The 26885-nt window shown below is 39.4% G+C and overlaps 1 protein-coding gene across 1 annotated transcript; it reads right to left on the bottom strand.

Annotated features, from left to right (window-relative positions):
• Positions 1-16848: 16848 nt before the first annotated feature.
• LOC144998313 (uncharacterized) lies at positions 16849-21777 on the bottom strand. The gene is made up of 8 exons (XM_078958112.1): positions 21620-21777; positions 18946-20769; positions 18533-18865; positions 18203-18449; positions 17983-18111; positions 17553-17892; positions 17195-17456; positions 16849-17066 (listed from the first exon to the last, which is right to left on the bottom strand). The coding sequence occupies exons 2-7, from the start codon at positions 20721-20723 to the stop codon at positions 17209-17211; spliced, it is 3075 nt and encodes a 1024-aa protein (XP_078814238.1). The 5' UTR covers positions 20724-20769; positions 21620-21777; the 3' UTR covers positions 16849-17066; positions 17195-17208.
• Positions 21778-26885: the final 5108 nt, after the last annotated feature.

Here is a 26885-nt window from a genome sequence, read left to right as displayed (position 1 = left end):
AGCCCGGCCTTGGCGATCGTCGGTAATCCTCAATGTAGCAGGAGCGGGTGCCACCACCTGCCCTGTTGCTGCTAAACTCTGGCACTGGCACCATTTGTGTCACCGGTGATTGTACTGGAAACAAATCAGTTCTGGTACTGTCGTGGTGGTGGTAGTAGCTGTATAATCTCTCCTCAAATGTGCAGTTCAACCGCACTTAAAGCAGCTCGAACTACCTGCCCTGCATACCCCACCATGTGTCCTGCCATACTTGCCATAGCGGCCTCAGCCCTGCTGGCTCTTCCCTTAGGAATCTGCCTTGGGATTATTGCCCGCGCTCCCTGACCGAATCCCCTGTGGTTTCCTATTCCTCTCCATCTATAAATCCAACTCCCTCTCAAGGGCCCTAGCAATCATATCTTCCAGCGTCTTGCAGCTGGATCGGCTTACAAACTGGCGGATATCAGTCTACAACGTCTCATGATATCGGGCCTTCTTCATCTCCTCATCTACCACATACTTCAGAATGAGGACGGCGCTCTCCCTGAACATAGCGGTGATCTCTGTCACCGTCTCAGTAGTCTGCTGAAGATCCTGGAACTCCCTAGAAAGTTGTTGCACCTCCATCACAAGTGCAAACTCCGCTCTAAACCTAGCCAAGAAGTCAGTCCAAGTCATAGTATCAAGGGTAGCGTCACCCACAGCATGCCTAACCTCCTCCCACCAGTCAGGTGCCCTGTCTTTCAGAAGACAGGACACAAGTCGAACCTTGTCCCCCTCGGGACATCTGGAGTGGATGAGGTCCCGAGGCGAAATGATTCTTAGATCTAGACCTCAAGAGGTCCATAGAATCCCTATAGTTATGCTTTATGCCATCCCTTTTGAGTTGTGAACCTAGGTAGCCATTTTAGTGGTTATTTCACCAAAAGAAGCCTTGGGAGCATTGCATGTGAGTCAAGTTTTGACCTTTACGTGGTTATTCGTCATGGGGAAGTCAGATCTATAGATTAGAGAAGCGGATCTGACCTCATAAGGTCATTTGAGTGTGATTATGGAAGCATTTGAAGGGTAAAATGGTCTTTTAGCCTTCATAGAGGACATGGAAGAGACTAGTCTAGCCTGGAGATCCGTTATTGATTTGAAATAATTGTTTATGTGTTTAGGTGGAGGCTAGATCAGTGTATACGTGTGCGAGATTATCCGAGATATCCGAGGTGAGTCTTCTCACTGTACTGTACCTAAAAGGGTACTTATGTGCGACCGGAAGGTCTTATATGCTATGAGATGTATGTGCTATATGTTGTTATGTCATATATATGTGTTATGTATGTTATATATGATAAGGATCGGAAGGTCAAGATGACATGGACCGAAAGTTCAGGAGGTTATGGACCGGAAGGTTGATACGGGTAGGACCGGAAGATCTACCAGGATTTGGGACGGAAGTCCCCTAAGACACTTGGATCGGAAGATCTCGCAGAGTTATGGCATGTAAAGGCATATGTGTTGTATGTGGTATTTTGGGGAACTCACTAAGCATTTATGCTTACAGTTGTTGTGTTATGCGTTTCAGGTCCTAGTGATTATCGTGGGAAGGCGCCGGCATGATCCGTACACACTCGTGGAGTTTAAGTTTATATATTCCAGGATATGTTTGTGATGATAACATTTGATACATTATCATTTGACATTATTTTATGAGTAAATGTATGTTCTAAAAATGAAAAATTGTTTTGGAAATTTACGTTGTTACAAGTTGGTATCAGAGCCTTGGTTTGAGGGATTCAGGTACATTTTCGGGTGTATCTGAGCTTAGACTGAGGATATGTGAAATCTTTCATAAATCAAACAATTTTTCTAAAAAGAATAAAAAGGTTTTGAAACGAGCAGAGCAGAGCACTGTGTACGATCAGCCAGCGTCCGAACAGTGATTTCCCAGAATACCCTTACATCATGTGTTAAGAGTTATCATATGATATGTTATGCATGCTAAGTAGGCTAGGTATTCATATTAGGACTAGAGTGGCCTGAATTGTGATGCCTTAGCCTAGGAGGATTTATGTTGCTATGAGATGCTTGCGAGTGAGTAGGTAGCAGTGAGGGGCTACGAAAGGTTTACCGAAGGGTAACCTATGCTAGCGAGAAGTAGAGTACTTGTGATCTGGGATCCAAGGAGGAGGACTTGGGGTGAATACTGATGCGGTGTGGATGGTAGTATAGGGCCCATACTACAGAAGACATCGGATCAGTGCGCAACCCAAGTAAGAATCCTTTGGGTACTAGGGAACAAGTAGGGTAGAGTTATCGAGTGCTTTTATGCTCGAGTGGGTCTCTGATATTTTTATGTTATATTTTAGAGACATCATGGTTGGGACACTCCACAGACCTGAGACGAGCGGCGGGAGTGATGAGGAGCTTCGTCAGATGATCCACGACGAGGTGGAAGCGGTGATTCGAGCCAAGAATTTGGGTCTATCAAGACCACATTGATTGAGACTTTCGATGAGCGTTACACAGTGGTGACTGAGGCTACGGCTGTAGCAGCTATTGCAGCTATGGCTGCTGCCAGGCCTTAGGGAGGTGACTTGTTGTTGTTTCGGGAGTTCAGCAACACGAAGCCACCACAGTTTGGCGGGATGCAAGACCCGATCACTGAGAGAAGAGATGGATTTCTGATATCGAGGGATGCTTCTACACGTGTTCATGTCCGGAGCATCCGAGGGTATGGTTCGCGTTGAACCAGCTCCGCCTGGGAACGAAGGATTGGTGGAAGTTCATGATGGCGAACTTCACTCTTTTGCAAAGCTTTCAGAGGTGACTTGGGAGAGCTTCACCACCATGTTCAGAGACGAGGATGTTCCCCTGGTGGAGAGGGAAAGATTGGCCCAGGAGTTTTTGACCCTCAAGCAGGGTACTGATTCTGTTACTGTGGTTACCACGAAGTTTCATGAGAGAGCGAAGTTCGGCCCTGAGCATGTGTCTATCCAGCAGGCACGCATGAAACGGTATTTGGGCGTTTTGAGGAGGGATACTCGGTATTTCATCTCGAACTCGACTTACCGGATATTTGTTGAGTTCCAGGAAAATGCCCAGAAGAGGGAGATTGAGTCGGAGACTCGGGCCAGGGAGGAGGTCGAGTCTCAAGGGAAGGATCGGCGGCCGGCACAGTCTTAGCCGGCAGCCAAGCAGGCAAAGCCCGCCGATTCAAGATCAGGAGGCCAGAAGGGTCGCACTTGTGGGAAGTGGCAAGGAGGGGCATATCGCCAAGGATTTCCCCAATGGATTTATGGTTTGCTTTCATTGCAACCATACGGGCCATCGGAAGGCCGAGTGTCCACAGCTGCTGCAGGGGTCAGCGCAGGGGTCTGCACGAGTTACTGAGGGACGGCCAATGAAGGCCGAGGAACCAAAAACTCGCGGGAGAGCTTTCCAGTTGATAGCGGAGGAGGTCCGTGCAGCACTCGATGTTGTTGTTGGTACGTATTCTTTCATTTATTTATGCTGAATTGTGATGCGATGCTTATTTTATGATATGCGTAGGTACTTTTCTTGTGAATTATGTACCTACCTTGGTGTTATTTGACTCAGGTGCGAGTCGATCCTTTGTGTCGTTAGCTTTTAGTCATCATATCAGTATTTGTCGAGAGGCGTTGAGTCAAACTCTTCGGATTTCCATAGCTGAAAAGCGAGAGGTTTATGTTGCTGAGGTAATTCGGGGATGTGTACTCGAAATCTTCGGTGTTGAGTTCCCGATTGCGATGGGGGATGTTTGTGTTATAGTGCGCATGGATTGGTTGAACCGTTTTGGGGCCGTTATAGACTACGAGTGATAGTTGGTGACGATATGAGACCCTAGTGGGGGAGTAATTACCGTGTACAGCGAGGGTACCTGTTATGAGTCAGCATTCTGTCCGGATGCTAGGGCGAGGCATAGTTTACATCAAGGCTGCAGCGGGTTTGTAGCCTATGTGTTGGACACACGAGTGGTCGCTGGGAGGCCAAGTTTGATTGATGATGTTCTGATAGTGCGCGAATTCCTGGATGTTTTTCCCGAGGAGTTGTTGGGTGTGCCTCCCGAGAGGCACGTAGAGCTCTGCATCGATTTGGTTCCATGGGCAGCGCCTATCGCCAAGGCGCCTTATCGCCTTGCACCACTAGAGATGCAAGAGTTATCCTAGCAGCTTCAAGAGCTGCTGGGGAAGGGGGTTTATTAGACCGAGTAGTTCCCCTTAGAGAGCATCGATCCTTTTTGTCAAGAAAAAGGATGGTTCACACCGGATGTGCATTGATTACCCGAAGTTGAACAAGTTGACGGTCAAGAACCGTTACCCATTACCTAGGATTGATGACCTATTCGATCAGTTGCAGGGGGCGTCTTGGTTCTCCAAGATTGACTTAAGGTCTGGGTATCATCAGGTGAGAGTGCGGGATGAAGATATCCATAAGACAGCATTCAGAACTCGTTATGGGCATTACGAGTTTGTGGTGATGCCTTTCGGGCTCACCAATGCACCGGCGGTGTTCATGGATCTCATGAACAGGGTGTGTAGGATGATGTTGGATCGCTCGGTGATCGTGTTCATTGATGATATTTTGGTGTATTGGAGATCTACAAAGCAGCATGAGAAGCATCTGAGAGAGATTCTCAGGGTATTGAGGTCGGAAAGGCTTTATGCCAAATTCTCCAAGTGCGAGTTCCAGTTCTTGGGGCATCTCGTTAACCAGAATGGGATTTTGGTTGATCCAGCCAAGATTGAGGCGGTTATGAGGTGGGACGTGCTGAGATCACCCACCGAGATCAGGAGTTTCCTAGGATTGGCCAGCTACTATCGGAGATTTATCAAAGATTTCTCCAAAATCGTCGTGCCTCTCACCGGGTTGACCTGGAAGGGTGTTGCTTTTTCGTGGGGTCTGGAGTAGCAGACCTCGTTTGAGACACTTCGCCAGAGACTATGCGAGGCTCCGGTGCTATCCCTCCCGGAAGGGATGGAGGATTTTGTGGTGTATTACGATGCATAGATATCGGGTTTGGGTGCAGTACTTATGCAGAGGGGGCATGTGATAGTGTATGCATCGAGGCAGTTGAAGCCTCATGAGACGAAGTATCCCACCCATGATCTGCAGCTGGGGGCAGTGGTGTTCGCCCTCAAGATCCGGTGTCACTATATGTATGGGTTCGGTGTACCATATACATGGACCACAAGAGCTTGAAGTATTTGCTGGATCAGCCCAACATGAATATGCGTCAGAGGAGATGGTTGGACGTGGTAAAGGATTACGATTGTGAGATCCTGTACCACCCGAGCAAGGCTAATGTTGTAGCTGATGCCCTAAGCCGTAGGGTGGAGAGTGCCCCACTTCGAGACATTTGTATGCGGTTGACAGTGATGACTCTGGTGTTGGACACCATTCAGGAGGCCCAGGCAGAGGCTGTGAGACCGGAGAACCGCAAGAGAGAGTGGGTGATTGGTGAGGTACCTGAGTTCGTTACCGATAGCCGCGAGTTTATGACCTTTCAGGGTTGGATTTGGGTGTCGTATGCAGGCGGGGCACGTACCACATTGATGGAGGAGGCACATCGATTGAGGTTCTCGATCCATCCCGGGGACACTAAAATGTATTTGGACCTGAAGAGAGAGTATTGGTGGCCCTGTATGAAAAGGGATGTGGCATGGTTCGTTGAGAGGTGCTTGACCTGTCGCAGGGTTAAGGTCGAGCACCAACATCTGCACAACAACTTGCAGCCACTTGAGGTTCCCCAGTGGAAGTAGGAACAAATCTCTATGGATTTTATCACCAAATTGTCGAGGACCACAAGAGGTGTTGATGCAATTTGGGTGATCATTGACTGGTTGACAAAGAGCGCCCACTTCCTTGCTATCGGTGAGAGTTCTTCCATAGAGAGGCTAGCATAGGTGTATGTGAAGGAGGTGGTATCGCGACATGGTGTACCGATCTCGATTATGTCAGATCGAGATGTACGTTTCTCTTCCAGGTTCTAGAAGAAGTTCCATGAGGAGTTGGGCACAATACTGTATTTCAGTACCGCCTACCACCCACAGACTGACCAGCAAAGTGAATGGACAATTCAAATGCTTGAGGACATGCTTTGAGAATGTGTATTAGACTTCGGAGGAAGTTGGGACACGTACTTGCCATTGGCTGAGTTTTCCTATAACAACAGCCACCATTCGAGTATTGGTATGCCTCCCTTCGAGTTGTTATATGGGAGGAGGTGTCGGACTCCCATCTGCTGGGGAGAAGTAGGGTGACGAGTGATGGGAAGCACTGAGATAGTGCTTCATACATCGTAGCAGATACATCAGGTTAGGCAAAGGTTGATGACAGCGCAGAGTCGTCAGAAAAGTTATGCGGACAGGCGGCGATCTGAGCTGGAGTTTCAGGTGGGGGACTTCGTACTCCTAAAGGTATCTCCTTAGAAAGGAGTGATCCGATTCAAGAAGAGGGGCAAGCTGGGGGCCCGGTATATTGGTCCGTTCAGGGTGACCGCTAAAGTGAGCAGGGTAGCGTATCACTTAAAGCTACCTGCGGAGTTGAGCCAGATCCATGATACCTTCCACGTTTCCTAGTTGAGGAAGTGTATAGCCGACAAGTCGGAGATAGTACCATTGGAGAATATTCAGGTGGATGGAGCCTGAATTATGCTGAGAGGCCAATCGCGGTGGTGGATCGGAAGATCAAGGTTTTGAGAAACAAGGAAGTGCCACTGGTTCAGGTTCAGTGGCAGCATTGAAAAGGGTCCGAGCTGACTTGGGCGCCGGAGGCGGAGATGTGGAAGCTACATCCAGAGCTGTTTGTAGAATGAGACTTCGAGGGAGAAGTCTGATTCTAGTGGGGGAGAATTGTAACATCCATATTCCCAGGTATCTTGTTTTAATTATTTATTTTGATTTTAATGGAGGGACTCGGCGAGTAGACGCTCAGACTCGCCGAGTAGGATCGCGAATTCTTGTCTGGATTAATGATCGGACTCGACGAGTCAATGCGTGGACTCGGCGAGTCCGCGCTGTAAAGAGAAACCATAAATCTCAGGGCATGAGCCCTAATTAAAGGCCTTTATGGCCTTCATTTGCGGCCACTACACCCCTGAGAAACCCTAGAGACTAGAGAGATCGTTTAAGGTGCAAGAGGAAGGCTAATTCACCCTTTCTTGTGTGTTTTAGCAAGAAGAAAGGAGGAAGGACAAGCTAGGCGAGTTGGGGAGCTTGGATCTACTTCCATTTGATCAGAGGAAGCTGTTGTAGGTATCTATATGTGCTTACTCTCTTAATTATGATGTTTAGTTGAATCTAGGGTTTCTATATGCTTTATTTTGGCTTGAATCTGGAGTGGATGAGGTCCCAAGGCGAAATGATTCTTAGATCTGGACCTCAAGAGGTCCAGAGATTCCCTATAGTTATGCTTTATGCCATCCCTTTTGAGGTGTGAACCTAGGTAGCCATTTTAGTGGTTATTTCACCAAAAGAAGCCTTTGATGCATTGCATGTGAGTCAAGTTTCGACCTTTACGTGGTTATTAGTCATGGGGAAGTCAGATCTATAGATTAGAGAAGCGGATCTGACCTCAGAAGTTCATTTGAGTGTGATTATGGAAGCAACTCACCGAGTTCATAAGTGGACTCGACGAGTCGAGTCGGGTTGCCCCGCGATTTGCAACCTGTGATAACCCGTTGAGTGTAGGGTTGACTCAGCGAGTCAAGTGAGGACCAGGGGTGAAGAGGACATGCATGGACTCGCTGAGTCACACGAGTGCACTCGACGAGTCTGGTCAAAGTTGACCCTTGACTATTGTTGACTTTTAGGGTTTTGTCAACAATTGGACTTGTGGACCATTTGAAGGGTAAAATGGTCTTTTAGCCTTCTTAGAGGACATGGAAGAGACTAGTCTAGCCTGGAGAGCCGTTATTGATTTGAAATAATTATTTATGTGTTTAGGCGGAGGCTAGATTAGTGTATACATGTGCGAGATTATCCGAGATATTCGAGGTGAGTCTTCTTACTATACTGTACCTGGAAGGGTACTTATGTGCGACCGGAAGGTCTTATATGCTATGAGATGTATGTGTTATATTTTGTTATGTGATATGTATGTGTTATGTATGTTATATATTATAAGGACCGGAAGGTCAAGATGACATGGACCAGGAGGTCAGGAGATTACGGAGCGGAAGGTCGATACAGGTAGGACCGGAAGGCCTACCGGGATTCAGGACGGAAGTCCCCTGAGACAGTTGGATCGGAAGATCTCACATAATTATGTCCTGGAAAGGCGTATGTGTTGTATGTGGTATTTTGGGGAACTTACTAAGCATTTATGCTTACAGTTGTTGTGTTATGTGTTTCAGGTCCTAGTGATGATCGCAGGAAGGCGCCGACATGATCCGTACACACTCGTAGAGTTTAAGTTTTGAGATTCTGGGATATTTTTGTGATGATAACATTTGATACATTATGTTTTGACTTTATTTTATGAGTAAATTTATATTTTAAAAATGAAAAATTGTTTTGGAAATTTACGTTGTTACATATCACTAACTAATCTGTACTAGCATGAATTTCATAAAGTTTATACACATATAACATGCATAGAAGGCATCCTTACTAGATCCTTAACCCTAATCTAGCATGCAGTTCTCATAAGCATATCATAACATAAATTTTTACGGGTAATTTAGGAGTATTTACTTGAGCTCGCTGATTGCATGCACCATACCATTTTTCGTTATCAAAGTTTCTTTCTCTTTTCAAAATTCTTTTCTTTTTCTCAAATTCCCTTTTATAAAAATGATTTTCTTTTGAAAATTTCTATACCAATTTCTTAGTTTGAGTTCAAACATACCCAAGAGTATGCCTGAATCCCTCAAACCAAGGCTCTGATACGAACTCGTAACATCCCAAAAATACGGTCCAAAAACTTTGTTTTAAAATCATTTAAGAAAATCATAATTCATCAAACATCACAAATAAAATCATAATTTATGTTTCTCAAATCATCATAGTAAAATAATGTATCAAAACATGTCTAAAAATATCAGAGTCTAAACATCCCAAGCTGAACGGATGGTGTGTGCACTGCAATCATCCCGAGCTCTTCTTTTTGCTACCGGAAGTACCTGAAACCAAAACTGAAAATTGTAAGCATGAATCTTAGTGAGTCTCCCCAAACTACCCCATACCATACACATAACATATAACATGCAGCTAGGAGATACAGACCTTGCCCACACTCAAGGAGAAACGGGCCCCCGCCGACACTCGGCTAACTATGAGATGCGGGTCTCACCTACACTCAGCTATCTCAGTGATACGGGCCTCAACTACACTCTGCTAACTAGGAGGTATGGGCCTCGCCTACGCTCCGCTATCTGGGAGATACGGGCCCCCGCCTACACTCCGTTATCTAAACATACATACAAGTATGAAACAGACAACAAGTATAACTATAATCTACCAGTTCATAAACATACTCATATAATACTAAGATACGGGCCCAGCCCACACTTAGCTACCGAACATAATAATTCTAAGATACTAGCCCAGCCCACACTTAGCTAATCTACACGGGCGGGCATTGGTGCTTTCGACCCGTTCCTACTGAAAGAAACTCACATCGTACGCTAACTGTGAAATCTCGCATGGAGGAATCCCCAACTGCTGCTCCAACGGCTCCTCGGCTATCATTATCACAATAATCACTTAGTCAAAAACTGAAGATCCTTCTAAGGCTAAAATAACCATTTTACCCCTGGTCAAAGTCAACATTCGGGGTTAACCCAACTCGCCTGAAATCGCGATCTAACTCGTCGAGTCACCCTCTTGACTCGCCGAGTTCACTGGCTACTCATCGTCGTGATTTGGCGAATCAACTCATCAAGTCCCTTCACAGACTCATCGATTCCTACCTTAAACTGAAACGGGACAATCCCGACTCAACTCGTCGAGTTCCTCGACGAATTCCTCTATCTGTTTGGGACATCTTAAAAGATTAAGCCCCTACCCTCCATATCCAAAGTCCATACTTCTTCTACATACTAAAAGCTCCTTTTTAAGGGTAAAGTTTCCAACTTTACCCACTAATAATCCTTCTTAATGGGTTTAGCTAAAACCCTAGTTCTTTAGGATATAGATCTTTGTCCAAAAGCCTTATTACTCCAACCCAAAGCATGAAAACCGAGATCTAGGTCCTAGACACCAAATGAACATGTAAAGTCTCAGACTTTGCTTCAATGCATGGCCTTTTGGGGCTTAAAAGGCCATGATAACATCTTAAAGCTTGCATGGGGCTTCCATGGTCATAAAGTTTGCACCTTTATGCCATGAAACCCCTTCTAAATCCCAGATCTAAAAGGTAAGACACTTGGGATGTCCATTTCCCAAGGATTAAGGTTCTTAGACCAAAAACCCTCATAGAGAAAAATAAGGAGATCTAATGAACTAATAGAAAAGTTAGAGACTTGATTACCAGAAAATGATGAGGATGGAAGGAAGTCTATGTATCTACTATCTTCTCCTTGAACCTTCTAGCTCCTTCTTCTTACTTAATCTTCAAAATACAAAGAAAGATCACTCAAAATATCTCACAAGCTCTCACAAAGCTCTAGGGTTTCGTAGATTAGAGTGTGGGACTTGGAGGCTAGAAATGAGGCCATAAGGTGGGGATTAAGATGCTTAAATAGGGTGCAAAACCCCGAAATTAGGGTTTCACTCTGGCAGACCTAATCGTCGAGTTTAGGGCTCTTAACTCGTGGAGTAGATTGCTTAAAAACCCGCGTCTAATATCGTTTCTACTCGAAGAGTCTAGGGCTCCTAACTCGTTGAGTAGCTCTACAAAAATGAATAAATTATAAATAAATGTTTACCATGAATCAGACGTTACAATTTTCTCCCACTTGACTTAGACTTCATCCTCAAAGTCTGCCGCATCTGGAAACAACTTCGGGTAGTGCTCCCTCATCTCCTCCTCAGACTCCCAAGTCTACTCTGAACCCCTGCAGTGCTGCCACTACACCTTCACTAGCTTAACCCTCTTGTTCCTCAGCTTCTTCATCTTCTTATCGAGAATAGTTACTGGTCTCTCAATGTAATTCAGGCTATCATCAACCTAAATGTCCTTTAGAGGCACAACCACTGAGTCATCCACTAAGCACTTTCGCAGCTGAGAAACATGGAAAGTGTTGTGGATTTGGTTGAGCTTTGGTGGAAGATCTAATCGGTACGCCACCTTGCCCACCCAGGCTATAACCCTGAAAGGGCCGATATACCTTGGGCCCATCTTACCCCGCTTCCGAAACCGGATGACACCTTTCCAAGGTGACACCTTTAGGAGGACCATGTCGCCTACTTAAAACTCCAATTCTGAATGTCGTTTGTCGGTGTAGCTCTTCTGTCGACTCTGAGCAGTCTGGAGCCTGCTCCGGACCTGCTAGATCCTCTCTGTAATCTTGAATACTACCTCAATACTCCCCATGACTCTCTGACTGACCTCGCCCCAATAAATTAGGGTCCTATATTTCCTCCTTTAGATCATCTCGAAGGGAGGCGGGTCTATGTTGGTGTGGTAACTGTTGTTATACGAAAATTCCGCTAATGGAAGATAAGTATCCCAACTGCCATCGAAATCTAAAACACATGTACGTAACATGTCCCCGAAAGTCTGTATCGTTCTCTCAATTTGTCCGTTCGTCTGAAGGTGGAAAGTGGTGCTGAAGTAGAGACAAGTACTCATCTCGTTATGAAACGAACATCTCGGTCTGACACCACCGAGATAGGCACTCCATGTCGTGCCACTATCTCACGCACGTAAATCTCATCCAGCTTTTTGGCCGATATGCTCTCCTGGATCGGGATAAAATGAGCGCTCTTGGTCAACCGATCCACGATGACCCATATTAAATCTACCCCACGTGCGGTCCTAGGAAACTTCGTAATGAAATCCATAGTAATGTCCTCCCACTTCCACACAGGGATATCTAACGGCTACATCTTTCCGTGAGGCCTCTGGTGCTCTACCTTGACCTTCCTGCAGGTAAAGCATCGCTCAACATACCATGTTACATCTTGCTTCATGCAGGGCCACCAGTAATCAGGATGAAGATCTCTGTACATCTTCGTCGCCTCGGGATAAATGGAAAATGTAGACTTGTGGGCCTTATCCATCAGAATCTGTCACACTCCACCCCAATACGGAACCCTCCCATACAGGGTCAGCAACCCATGGTTGTCGTAATCAAAGGAGGCCATCTGGCCTATGATCCGCTCGCACTTCCGATGCTCCTCCTTCAGGCCTTCAACCTGCGTCTCTCTGATCTGCTCCAACAATTGAGTAATCACAATCATCCTCAGACGGATGTCTCGAATCGAGGCCGCTACCGCCTTGCGGCTCAGGGCGTCGGTGACCACATTTCTCAAATTATTTTATATATAGAATTTTTTTTTCAATAACTATAATATACTCAAGTGACGTCCGTTTAAGCCTTTAAGGTCTTCAACAATAAATTTCATTATGCTTACATTGTTTATAGATCGAGAAAATAAATATATGTTTACTTTTTGTTCCTACAAATCTTGTTATCCAATTAAATATTAGTATGTGTAATATTTAATAGTCTTTTAATGAAATTTTAGAATATATTAATATAACACATATCATCATTCAATTTAGTAGAAGAATTTATAGAAAAAAAAAATAAAAGAATATTTAATTTCTCTTACAGATCCGATAACTGCTATTACTTTAGCCGTTATTTTTAACAAAGGGGAATCCGTAAATGTCTAAACGAGGATAATGAGGATTTTATGGTCAAGAACTAACATTAATTTTTCCCTTTAACATGTTATAAATTTCTAATTTATATCTTTATTATTTTCCAGCCACCATTTTTCCATTAATATATATTTTACAGTTGAATTAATAAGCTTTGTTCTTTTTAAAAAAATAGTCAAAATAAAACCCGTTTTTTTATTGTAAATTGCTGAAGTGGTAGCAATTTACACGACAAAAGCCACCAATAATGTTTCATATATCACAAAAAAGTTGTTCTTTCTAAGTTTAGCAAATTGGAGAAGTAAAGCAAGTGGCATTTCTTTATAAATAATGCAAAGTATTTTCATCATCAATACTTTGAAGTCGTCTCTTGGTATTTTTATAATCAGATGATAATTTCTTACGTCTTTCCAACAATACATATTTTATTGTCATGACAACACGAAAGTTGGTCAATATAATACAAAAAAGAAAATCTTTAAATCATATTCACTAGAATCTTCGATAATTCTTTCTCTTTTCTTATTCCTATTATACGTCACACCTTTGTTTTTTTCTTAAATAATCTTTGATACACTCTAAAACACTCGTGATTCACAACAGCTGACAAGATCAAATAAGACCTATTATTTGATTATTTGATTCTTTAATTCAAACATTAGAGATTCCTAAAATTCTGGCTTATCTGCTAGCTTTTACTTAGAGGAGGGTGTTTGATATTGTTTATTTATAACGAATATTTTTAACATCATGTTGATTAAGACTGTGTTTGGCGCGCCACAGCTAACTTATTTTTCGAGCTTTTTTATGTTCTAAACCAAAAAGTAGCTGATAAGCTAGCTTTTTGAAAAGCTACTTAGATTAGCTTTTTAGGAGCTTTTTAAAAAAAAATTCAAATACACCCCTTAATTAATTATAGAAACACATACTTTTACATGTCATTTTATGTAATTTTATATATTTCAGCTAGTTTTACCAAACGTTATTTTTTATCAGCTAGTTTTTCATTTAAAAACTAGTTTTCCAGCTAACAGTTATGCTAAACATAGTTTAACTTATACATTACAGATTTAGAAAAAAAAAATGTTTTAATTAGGCATTAGCTTATGCGCTACCAAAAAAAATAAATCGATAAATTATTTTTTTTAATGTTTACTAAATTTTGATTATAAATATGAATTACCCAAAAAGACCAAATAAAATAATATATTGGTGTGTGCTCAGCAATTAAAAAAACAAGGTTACAATTATAAGGCAGCGCGTGTCAAGGTAAAACAAGAGGTGCTAATGAGTTTTTTTTTTTTTTTAAGCACGTTTTTTACATGAAACCATTTAGTTTTTTTAGTATAGATTTCAATACAACTATTTTAAAAACTTATTATATTTGATATACATCTAAAAATGATGTTATTTCCTTTTTTATGTATAAAAAAATTATCACCTTAAACACGTTGACTTGTAAAACTTGAAGCTAGATATTGATTTTTAACCATGACTAAACCAATATGTTTTTAAGGGTTAAAATAATACTATAAGGTCAAGCTGGTTTCTACGCATAATGACCATTTTTAAATAAGTTATAAACCCTATCAAATAAGTTTGAATAAAACAGCTCAACAAAATATAATTATTTAAATAATAAACATTTTTTACTCTATTTTACACACTATCTATTAAGAGTACCAAACTACACTCATGTTAAATAAAAACAATCTAAAACACTCCTTTACTTTTGATTTTTTTCTAAGAATTTGTGATATAATATGATATTTTCATTAAAGATTACGCATCCTAAATGTTAGGTTATGTTGTGATGTTGATATTGGTAAATTGTAATTTACCTAAAAGGCCAAAACCTAATCGACAACACATCTACAATCAATTCATACACCCAACAAATGACACATATCCATGCCCATGAATCATGATGTCCCTTTTCTTTACTTTACATTACATGGTTCAAAAACAAAATAAAAAAATATTGTTTTTAGTTGTGCCAAGTGTCCATTTTTAAGTCTTATTGTAATGTCAGATTAATGAATGTACAGTACGAATTGTTCCGAAACCACATGTTCTTACACGACTTTATATCCGATCAAATTGGATCTTGCATGGACTACATCTGTCTCTAAAAGAGGAAATTTTTGTAAGGATTACTAAAACAGGAAAAAAAATTAACATATTTTGAATTAAGTTACATTTATTATCCCTCCGTATTGCTCATTTTTTTTTAAATATATTCCCAGAATATTTAATAGCAGTTTTGGTCCCTATTTGAGTTTTTGTAAAGTTTTGTATTTCTATTCGAACCCAAGTAAGATAGCTATATTTGGGACTAAAACTGAAGAACTAAAAAATATTCATTTTACTTGAGCAATGACTAAAATTGAAAAGGCAAAAAAAAAAATTAAGACAAAAATTGCAATATATATATATATATATATATATATATATATATATATATATATATATATATATATATATATATATATATATATATATATATATATATATATATATATATATATATATATATATATATATACACACTAAAGGGCAAAAAATATAATGTACTCTACTCTATAAATGAGTAAGGGCAAAATTTCACAAATGATGATCCTAAGGCTTTCAGTTTTTCTTTAAAATAATCCTTATAAAATATCTTGTTGAGGTGAATAATACTTTTAAAGCAAATCTTGCACACCAATGGTAATTTTAGTTTTAAATTTGTCTCACTTTTTGGCCTCAATTTTTTTTTTTAAAAAAATTATTTATTTGTTATTTAAAAAGGAAATGGGCCCACCACTTACGTAAAAACACCTAGAACTTGTCGTCTTCTTCAATCTCTCACAATCGACTTGATAAACGCACAGGCACACATATAAACAAAGATGAGTTTGTGTCTGAAATCGGATGGTGTTCATCTTTTTTTTCCTTCGGTATGAGGATCATAATCAAAAGGGGAGGGTTAGTAATCGATTGAACGAATTCTAACCATGTAGTTGACCACACGCACGATAAACCAGATCGAGAACACACACACATACATACATACTTACATCTCTCTCTCTCTCTCTCTCTCTCTCTCTCTCTCTCTCCTTGATTCAACAAACACACAGACTCATAAACCAGATCGAAAACACTATGACATGAATAGTAAGATAAATCATGACATGAACTAGATGAAGATAATCAAGATATGACACACACAAACATGCATACTATAAATCTATCTAGGGCATAAATCCGTTAGATGAACTAGATGGACAACACTTCATACCATATCAGTGGCCGGATACTATTAGAGTTCCAACAAAGTAGCACCGAATTTTACTAGGCTTACATTGACCAGGTACTTCAAAGGCGATTTCTAGGTTCATTAGTGTGTGTATTAGTGTATATGTAGTTGCTTATATGTTGGTCTTACCTATTTACATTGACCAGGTACCATCATTTTCAGATCCCCGGATCCATTACAGGGACTCAAGTTCCCCATAAATGCATTCTTCCAATTTTTCAGAGACAACCACTCGATGGTGTTGCAAATCCAGATTATATATAGCTCATGGTTGTTCTTGTTTGTGAAGGGGGAGGTAATCCGGAGACAAGAATTGATATTTGTTTTCTATTTTTAAAACATTAAAATAATAAAAAAAAATGTAAAAATCTAATTAAAAAGGTATGATAATCTTTTCATTTATATTTAACAGAAAAATAATGGTATTAGTCAAAAAGACCGATGGTATGCAAGGGTTGCTCCAAAAAAACCATTTACTCAGCAAAAAAAAAATAATAATAATAAGAGGATTTTATAGGGACTGTTTTGGGAAAAAAAAATAAATAAATAAACCATAAGAACCATTCTTAAAATTTTGTCTTGCCTAAAATAAATCTTATTATTATTATTCTATTAAATTGGCACATGGAGGTTGAGTAGCTAGGTTTGTAAGGGAGAAGTACTTGGTCATCACGTATGTCACACGACAGGTATGACTTCTATACCACATGACTTTTGAGAAACACAAAGGTTGGTGTCCTTTCGATCTATAAATAATTAAAACTTCGAAGCTACCAAAACCATAACACTTTCAAAAATAAATCATTTTCAGATATCATCATCAAGATTCACCAACACATATTAAAAAAAAATTTTAAAAAAAACTGATTACGCCATGAACACATGGCAGGAGACGTATAAAAATCTCACCTTGTTGTAATTATTACATAACATTTTCCCCCGATGCACAAATAAAATCAAAAAAAGAAAACACCCCCGCACGTCACTCCACAAAAAGACAAAAACCCTGCAAAAAAAATAAATAACTCATTAAAGTTAATTCAAATAGTAATCATAACTAGACTAAAAAAGTTCCTGTCACACGTGTCCCAATAACCAACAGTACAACCTATCTGTAAGAAATGAGAATTATACCGGGAATTAGGGTTTTAGCATAGGGTGGGGTTGGTGGTGATGGGTTCAGATTGGAGGGCGTTTTGGACGAGTTCCGACTGTTCTCTTCCGTGAACGGTGTAGAAACCAGTGGCGGTGGCGGCAGAGGGAGCGCGGCCGACGTATTTGACATCGTCAATGGTGCCTCTGTTGAGTGTTTTCATGGCGGTAGCAAGGCGGGGGGCAATGTAACTGTAGGCTCCCATGTTCATTGGCTCCTCTTGACACCACACAATTTCTGCATCTGAAATATCCAAAGTTTATTAATTCCATCAGTTTTTTTTTATTAAGACATTTATTTAAAAAAAAAAAAAGATTATGAATTAGGGTTTGAAGTTACTTGGATAGCGGTTGAGTTCACGCTGGATGAGGTCATATGGGAAGGGGCAAAGCTGTTCAACTCTGCAAATTGCAATGTCTTTGGCATCAACTGACTTCCTCTTTTCATCAAGTTCATAATAAACCTTTCCAGAGCAAAGAACCAAACGTCTAATGCCCTCTTCAAGATCCGAGTGGGCATTTTGGTCTTTTATCAGACGCTTGAATCTTGTTCCTTGTTTGTCAAAACCTGGGTGACCTTGGACATCATCAAACTCTGATAGATTTGATTTGCATTCTTTGTGACGAAGTAGATTCTTTGGGGACATTACAATAAGCGGCTTGCGGAACTCCCTATGCAGCTGAAACATGAAAACAAAAATTTTTTTTAAAAAAAATTATGAATTTTTTTTTTTTAATAAATTTGGTTATTATGTGGATGAAGTTATCACCTGTCGACGTAACACATGGAAGTAGTTTGCGGGAGTTGTGACATTGACAACTTGCCAGTTGCATGTTTGGATTTGATTGCGGAGTGTTGGTTCCATTTCAGGTACAACAAAAGGATTATCATCGCTCATCTGTAATAAGATTGAATTAATAAAGGGAGAATATAGGAATTGGAATTCGATTCCATTCCTTCCTATAATATAAGTGGAAAGAGGAATATACCTGAAGAAAACGCTCAAGTCTTGCACTTGAGTGTTCAGGGCCTTGACCATCATACCCATGAGGTAGCAACACAACTAACCCAGTCTGTCTCAGCCACTTAGCCTCCCCACTGCTCAAAAACTGATCAAATATCACCTGAGCTCCATTTGAAAAATCCCCAAATTGAGCTTCCCATAACACCAATGAATTAGGGTTTTCCATTGAATATCCCAATTCGAATCCCAAAACAGCAAACTCCGAAAGAGAACTGTATTCAAGAAATAATTAATGGTTAACAAACTAAAATCATTTCAAAAAAAAAAACTTTTGAGAATTGTAAAAAATCATCACCTGTTGCTAACAGTAAACATTTCCTCGTTTTGATTCATCATGACATGATCCAACGGACAGTATCTATCCCCTGTTTCTTGATCATGGATAACAGAATGTCTGTGACTAAAAGTACCTCTTTCAACATCTTGACCACTCAATCTCACATGATTTCCTTCCACAAGTAATGTTGCAAAAGCAAGAGCTTCTGCAACTGCCCAATCAACACCCTCTCCACTTTCAATCATCTTAAATCGGTCTGCAAATATCTTCTTAACAGCTCTATGAGGCTTAAAAGTTTCCGGAAGGGTCGTAATCGCCTTTCCAACATTCTTCAAAATCTCAGGTTTCACCCTACAAATCAAAACCCAAAACTATCTGTGTAAAACAATGTTTAAACTTTAAAATGAAAAAAAGATTAACATAATGCATACCCAGTGTTACGAATACGTGAAAGTTGTTCAGGGGATTTAAATCCAAGCCAATAAGCTGAAAGCCAATCTCTTCTTTGAGGGACATAATCCTTGCTGGCAAGAAATTCCTCATTAAGAATCGAGGTAACCTTGCTTTGTATTCTATCAATATCTTCTTTTGTAGCTTGCCCAGTTTCTAGAAGCTTCTTCTGGTAGATTTCTAGTGAAGAAGGATGATTCCTAATAATCTTGTACATCTTAGGTTGTGTAAAAGAAGGTTCATCAATCTCATTATGCCCAAACCTCCGATAACAAACAATGTCAACAACAACATCGGAATGGAATGTCTGACGCCATTCTGCTGCAAGCTCACAAGCATGAACAACCGCTTCCACATCATCACCATTGACATGAAAGATAGGAGCATTCAAAGCTTTAGCAACATCTGTACAATACTGTGATGACCTTCCAGCTTGTGGATCAGTAGTGAAAGCAACCTGATTGTTGACTACAATATGAATTGTTCCACCTGTCGTGTAATTTGGAAGACCACTTAAATGTAAAGTCTCATACACCACACCTTGTCCAGCAAAACTTCCATCTCCATGAATCAAGATTCCCATGTTCTTTGTTCTATCAGCATCATTTGAGTAATACTGTTTTGCTCTTGTTTTTCCAACCACAACAGGGTCAACAGCTTCTAAATGACTAGGGTTTGCAACTAAAGACAAATGAATCCTCTTTCCACCTCTTGTTGGGCGATCATATGAAGTACCCAAGTGATATTTCACATCACCTGTTCCAGTGTAGAGCCCAACTTCATCAACAGGTTTTGTTCCTCCACTAAATTCACTGAAGATTTGGCGTAAAGGCTTTCTAACAACGTTTCCTAACACATTTAATCTTCCTCTGTGGGACATTCCGATTACAATGCTTTCAACACCAAGATCTGCTGACCTGTCAAACATTTCTTTCATACCTGGGATTAAAGTCTCACCTCCTTCAAGTCCGAATCTTTTGGCAGCTGTCCATTTTGTGGCTAAAAAGTTTTCGAATTGTGTGCTCCAAATGAGTCTATCAAGAATGACTTCACGTCTTTCACTGTTGTATTGAGTGGGAGTTGGGGTTTCGATTCTGTCTCTTAACCAGTTGCATCTTTCACGATCTGCAATATGCATGTATTCATAACCAATGTTTCCAGAATAAGCTTGTTCGAGTCTTGTTAAGATTGATCTAAGGGTTTGAACAGGGCGATTTTCGGATAAGAAACCAGACATTCTCCATACACCGAGGAAAAACTCACGATCTAAATCGGCTTCACTGAAACCATAGAAAGCAGGGTCTAAATCGTCTGGGATTTCGCGTTTTTCAAGACCCAATGGATCGATTTTGGCTTTCATGTGGCCATATACTTGGTAAGCTCTAACAAGAAGCAACAAACGCATGCTTTCTTGGATTGTTTGGCCAGATATTCCAGGGGATGTGGAAGCTTGGCCTACGAAGTTTCTGAAGAAATTGTCCCATGATTCATCGACACTTTGTGGGTCGTTTTCCCATGTTCTTTGAAGCTCTTCAAGGTAGACACTGCTAGTTCCATCTAAGAAACTGTCTGTTAGGCGAGAAAGGGGGACAGGTCTTGGGACAGGTGCAGATTGTGCTTTTGATTTGAAAAGTGTTGTGTGAAAATGTCGAGTTTGTGAAGGAAGAAGATGCTTCCTTGCTGCATATGTTCCAGTTTGTGATAAGGTTCTTTTGATTGCAAGCTTTGCCACACCGGATCCAGCCCTAAACCACGTCATCTTTTTCAACTTTTGAGTTTGCCTATCTCTTAGTTTATCTCAAATGCTGCATAACAAAATTTAAAGTTAATCTCCCATGACAAAATCTCAAACACCCAATGAACCAATAAACAGTTCAAACTTCAAAATGAAAGTTATCAAACTCATAAGCTTTAGCCATAGTTGTCAAAAAGAATTTGTGATATGAATTGTACAAATCAGATTATGAAGCATACAATTCAACTGGAGAATGGAATACAGTCCAATTCAAAAACATATTAGTGAATAACTGTTGCAGTGGAAGATTGAAGAGTATTTTCGTAATACATGAGTTGTATCCTAGAATTATGACATTAGGGTTTAGTGATGCAAAACTTAATTAGTAGCCGTGTTCAATACTCAATAGAAATGTCTTCTTTGTTTGTGTTTGGTATAGATGCAGCTAATTACTTTGGGACAAGAAAACCTTTTCATGATCACTGACGATGACTTTATATACAGAAATATATGTTCTCGATGTAACGTTTTACATTTCTATGTACTATGAAAAATAGAGCTAAAAGAATCCAACCTAAATTAAATCCACGAACTAACAACAAACAACTATGCGCATGTTACTTTTTTAGAGCATCCATAAGATTTCAACAACAACAGACCCGTACACGCTATAGTATTGAGCAAAATAAATTTCGCGGAAGCACCTTAGACGGATTCAAGCAAAAAGAACGCTAACTTCTCACATCAGGAACTAGATCTATAAGTGAAGTCATTACAAGTACCAAAAATTATAGCTTACAAACTTGTTTTCGACTTCAGATTCACGCAATAGAAATCGGTAAAGGAAAAAGGATGAAATCGGGAAACAACAAATGTAAACTAATATAAAATAGAATCGAAAGGATGAAAGAGTAACAAACCCTAATTTTGTGGAAGACGAAGAGGCGATGTTTTCTCCTTGAATCTAGAAATGGAGATCGATGGATTGTTTCATTGCGTTGAAAAAAGATGGTTCCATTTGAACCGACTCAAAGTATACGGACACTGGCGACCGCGATTCCCTTCTTCCAGAAATGGTGGCTGACAGATATTATATTAATGCCCCTATGGTTTAATAACATGTCACTTTAGTCCTTTATATTCGTAAATTAACAAGGTTTTGTGTTAATTAAAAAAATATAATATTAAATAGAGAAAATTTTTAAAATGATCACTTTATAACCTTTGGGTAAAATAATAAAATAAACAAATGTCTTTAAACAAAGACTATACGATCTTCTGTAAGAATGCCTTTTGTGAAGCCACATATAATATTCCTTGGTTTATTGTTTTTCTTTATCCCAATTTATTTTTGGCTAAAACTTTTATCTTTCTAAAAAAATCTAAAAAACTAAAATTCTTAAATGTTAATTATCTACAAAAATAAGCATAATTTTGAAATGCTTGAAAGAGAGCTTGCTTAATCTACTTAAAAAAATATTTTTTGTTATATACCATAATGCAACTAAAACTTGATTCAAAATTGAGTTGGCAGAGTACATGCCTAATACATAGAAGGCCTTTGCAAAAAACCTTGTTTTCTACTCTCTAGTTATTTCTTGGCATAAAAACTTATAAACTAGTCATTTTTATAAATTTTATATTAAATAACGCTTTTTAATAAAATGAGTTGTCAATGATAATGTCTGGATCTATTTATATTGTTTGAATTTGTATTAGTAAGATAAACGTCGATTAGCGTTAAGTTTTTTTTTTTTGTTTTTCTGGTAAGAATATAATATATTACATGACAACTACATTTGAGAAGAAAAAGAAAAGGAAAGGGCCTTTTGTGTGAAATGAGAGTGAAAGACTCAAATTGGGTCAAAAAAGGGATAAATAAATTATTTTATTTTATTTTTGATGACTAGTTCCATTGCAATAGGTGTGTAAAATTGATTACGTAACTCGTTAATAATACGACATTTAGAAGCATTTCATTTATTAACTAATATTAAAAATGAATTATCATAACTTTAGAATTTAATAAATCGTAATAAGCACAAAATCAATTCAATAATAACCACCAAAACACCCTTTAAATATCATATGGTTGACTTGTAAAAGTCATATTATCATAACACCTAAATGTCAAATTTTCAAAATCATCACAGGTGTTATATTTTAAGTGTAACATCCAGTAGAAGCTTTAATCTTTATATTGAAATTAGTTTAATAATATCCTTAATCAAACATAAATAATATAATAAGATTACACTAAATAATATCATCGACTAGACAGAAAAAATACATTAAGATTATAATAAAAATTATCGTTTGTGCGTTTCTTCTATACCAAACTGAAAATGTGCTCAAACCAAATTCAATTATTGCCTATGTTCTTTTCAGAATCTAAGAATAAATAAAACTTCATATTTGGATATAAGAGTTAGATAAGGGATTTAACTTGACTCTTATAAGATATTTTGACCCAACTTTTGTTATCAAATAGGTGAATACTAAGCCTCCCAACAAATCTATAATGGAAATTAAGTGTGTAAGGATAGTCTTGAAGGCTGGAGGCTAGTTATGAAGTTAGTATTAAGACAGAGCCAAATGAAAAAAAAAAAAAATTAAGAGTTAGCCATGTATAACACCCAATTTTTGGATGTTTTTTAATTCAGGAATTGGACCGTAATTTGATCATATAAAGGTTTTGCGCTTCAAGAAATAAAATTTAGACCTTATTGAATGTTGATAATATTGGTTATGAGATCTAAGTCATTGTTTTGTGTGTTGGAACCAAATGGTAAAATGGGAAAAGCTATATGTTGGGCTTCTCGCATGGATTATGGTTTTAGCTCGACATGTGTCAAGCTAAAGGTAATTAAATAGAATTATGGGGCTCGCCAATACATTTCCGTGTATACAAAAAACGCTAAAAACATAGTTGAAACGAATAAGTTATGGTTGTTTGAAGTTGAACTAGAAATTAAGAATTTTGCCCTACGTTGGGCGTAGGAAAGTCCCTACACTGGGTGTAGGTGTTGAATTTTGGACGCGAGTTTAATGACCTATGTTGGGTGTAGGTTATGCTGCACTAGGCGTAGCCTCTACATACCAAAACCCTAACCCTAAGGTTTTGAGCCGTATTTAAGGGTTCTAACTTCTTGGGGTCATTCTTATGACCAACCTCCATCACCTCATATCGTACCTTTGAAACTCTGGCCACCATTAGTGAGTTTTGGATCTTTTAGAGATTCTTGTGTTCTCTTTAAAGGAAGAAGGTATTTGTAGAACCAAGTGGGAAGCTTTAAGGTGTGTAGATTTGGGATTTGCAAGCGAAACCATTTGAGTGCCTCCTTATGATGTTTTTGTGGTTATATAGTCATAAAAATAAGCGTTTGAGAACTCTTATCCATCCATGCATGAGGTCTTAAGCAAAAAATAACAATATGGACTTAGAGTTTGATTTTGTGCTCCTCTTGGTCTTGCTAAGAGATAAAGCCAAAGACTTTATCCATTAAGACAATCATTTAGATCAGATCTAGGAGTTTGAGAGTTTGTTGTGTTGTATTAAGAGCTTAATAGAAGTTTTTGGGAAACAAGGGCTCTAAGTTAGGCGTAGCCTTTTATACTCTAAGTGTAGCTCTACGTTGGGTATAAACTTCTGTATGCTAAGCGTAGCTCTACATTGGGTGTAGATTGGTGTGTTACGTTAAGCGTAAGTTAACTGAGGGTTGACCATTGACTTTTTGACCGGTTTGACTTTTGGTCAACCATGTTGGGACTTAATATTGGAAATTCAAAATGGTATTTTGCTTAAAGGAGGTTTAATTATAAGCCTAGGCCTTTCTTGAGTTAGTTATTGCCTTAATTATTTATTAGGGTTTTATTGTCTATATATTTAGCAATAGGAGATTTGATATTGTTGGCTCGAGTGGGTGGCTTATCTTGTCTTCAGGGTTGAGGTGAGTCTTCTCATTATATTGTGTAAGATGCTAGTTGTCTTTGTTGTGACATCCCCATTTTCACGGCCAGAAAAGACCGATTTTGTTTATGCTTTATAAAAATCAGAGTATCTCTTTCAATAAAAACATTGTGGAATTTGTTCCCAGAAAAACATGATAATTTCATTATCAGAGCATTTTCAAAGAAATGTATTTTTATTCCTTTTAAAACATTTGGGATGCCATCGTCAAGACAGAAACATAAGCATAAACAAAACTTACATTCATTTACAATAGTGGTCTATATCTCCTTAATCTCTCAGTGTAATGTAACTTCACATCGTCACCTGTGATACAAGTAAATTGAGTGGGTCAGGTTGGGAAACCTGGTGAGTACATAGGGTTTTCAACCCACAATAATATAATTATTATGTTTAATCATCAAACAATTAACCCAATTACCCATCCCCATTATCTTCTTTATTCCTAAGTACCTTCCCTAAGGATTTATCCTAGGGGTCTTCTCCTACATCATATTTACCTCTCATCTCCTTACATCGCATTTCCTTATATGTTTGTTCCTAAGGACTCTCCCTAAGGATCATCGCCTACATCGCATAGGCAGTATTGATTTAGGGATTACTCCCTCAATATGTGCCCAACAAGGGTTAGGGTATTATCGCATGAATACGTAGTTACAACATCGCATGAACTTGTAATTCATAGTAAGGGGACAAAGTATCATCGCATGAATACGTAGTTACAACATCACATGAACTCGTAATTCATCACCTACAGGTTATGAACCTGCTGGTGTTTCCACGAGGTTGTCTATCATAGTTTGTGGTCGCCATCTATACTCTGGTAGATGACTACATCTCCAAATCTCCGGACAAGGTTATAGTATCTTTCATCCTACATCACCGATTCATCATCACCTATCTATCATCACCTAATTATCACCACCTATCTCTCATCATTTTATTTCATCACACATCAACTATTTCATCTACCCATGTTTTATCCCAATATATTTGTAGATATAAAATAAATATATAGCTTAAATCATTTAAAACATGTATAAAATCATTCATCCAGCATAGACAACAAGTATCCAGATAATATGTGTAGCACATGGTTATTGGTACGTATTCTTTTATTAATATTTTTGCATTTTGGTCTTGGACTCGGCGAGTTGAAGGACCAACTCGCCGAGTAGAAGCGGGATGAGACGCGGGGTTTAAGCAATGGACTCAACGAGTCGGGTCCCGGACTCGGCGAGTAGGCCCTGTCTGGACAAAAACCCTAACCCGAGGGTTTGCACCCTATTTAAACACCTTAACTCAGCCTCCTTCGTCCCATTTTCTCCCAGAAGACCCCCATAGCAAACCGTAGCCGATATTGAAGCAATCTAAGGCATTTGGAGTGATTTTGGTGCTTTGTGACCCAAGGAAGGAAGGAAAAGCTTGAAGGATCAAGAGGAGGCTATAAGGATCCGATTTTGAGCATCATTTGCAGTCTACAGAAGGTATAAAGTCTATACCTTGTTTGTTCTTTTGATAGATTCCATTTTGTGGAGTTTTAGGGCTTTTCTAAGCCATTTTGGTCACCAACCATGATTGCAAGCATGGTTAGGGGTTGATGTTTCAGATCTAGGCCCTTAGAGGGTTACAAGGCAGAAAGGAGTGGCTCTTGCACAAAAAAAAGGCCCCATGCATTGTAAGAGATTGTTTTAGGACCTTTTTAGCTCAAAGTCCCATGCAAGCACGTAAAGGTTGTAACTTTGCGTGCTAGATCGATTGTAGAAGCATAGATCTATCTTTTGATCAAGGGTTGTACATCAGAAATTGAAGATTTAGTGAGAGGATGTGACCAACTCGGCGAGTCCAAGGTTTCTGTCCTATATCAGTTGAGGGTCATAAGGACCCAGTTGAGTGTGGAAAGGTTTTAGGGGGGTCCCGGGGAGTGACCCAACGTTATGGACTAAACCATTGTTCTGGAAGTTCATGGGACTCGGCGAGTGCATGAGCAGATTCGGCGAGTCCAAGGCAAACTTCTTAAGGATGAAGATGAACTCAACGAGTTATTCATACAACTCGGTGAGTCAAGGACAGAACCTGTGTATCAGTTGAAGATGAACTCGACGAGTTGTTCATACAACTCGGCGAGTCGGATGAGGATTCAGTCGATGTTCATTAAGAAGGAAAACTCGTCGAGTCATCGCCTAACTCGACGAGTAGGGACGGGTATAAGGACA

Source organism: Lactuca saligna, chromosome 5 (assembly GCF_052625555.1).
Source record: "Lactuca saligna cultivar CGN05327 chromosome 5, ASM5262555v1, whole genome shotgun sequence".
In the NCBI taxonomy this organism is placed as follows: domain Eukaryota; kingdom Viridiplantae; phylum Streptophyta; class Magnoliopsida; order Asterales; family Asteraceae; genus Lactuca; species Lactuca saligna.
This window is presented reverse-complemented; position numbering and strand designations above follow the sequence as displayed.

Coding starts and splice junctions, on each gene's coding strand:
- LOC144998313 (XM_078958112.1), bottom strand. CDS start 20,723: ATGACGTGGTTTAGGGCTGGATCCGGTGTGGCAAAGCTTGCAATCAAA. Junction 18,112..18,202: donor GACTTGAGCGTTTTCTTCAG/GTATATTCCTCT, acceptor ATCTTATTACAG/ATGAGCGATGATAATCCTTT. Junction 17,457..17,552: donor TGAACTCAACCGCTATCCAA/GTAACTTCAAAC, acceptor TGGATATTTCAG/ATGCAGAAATTGTGTGGTGT.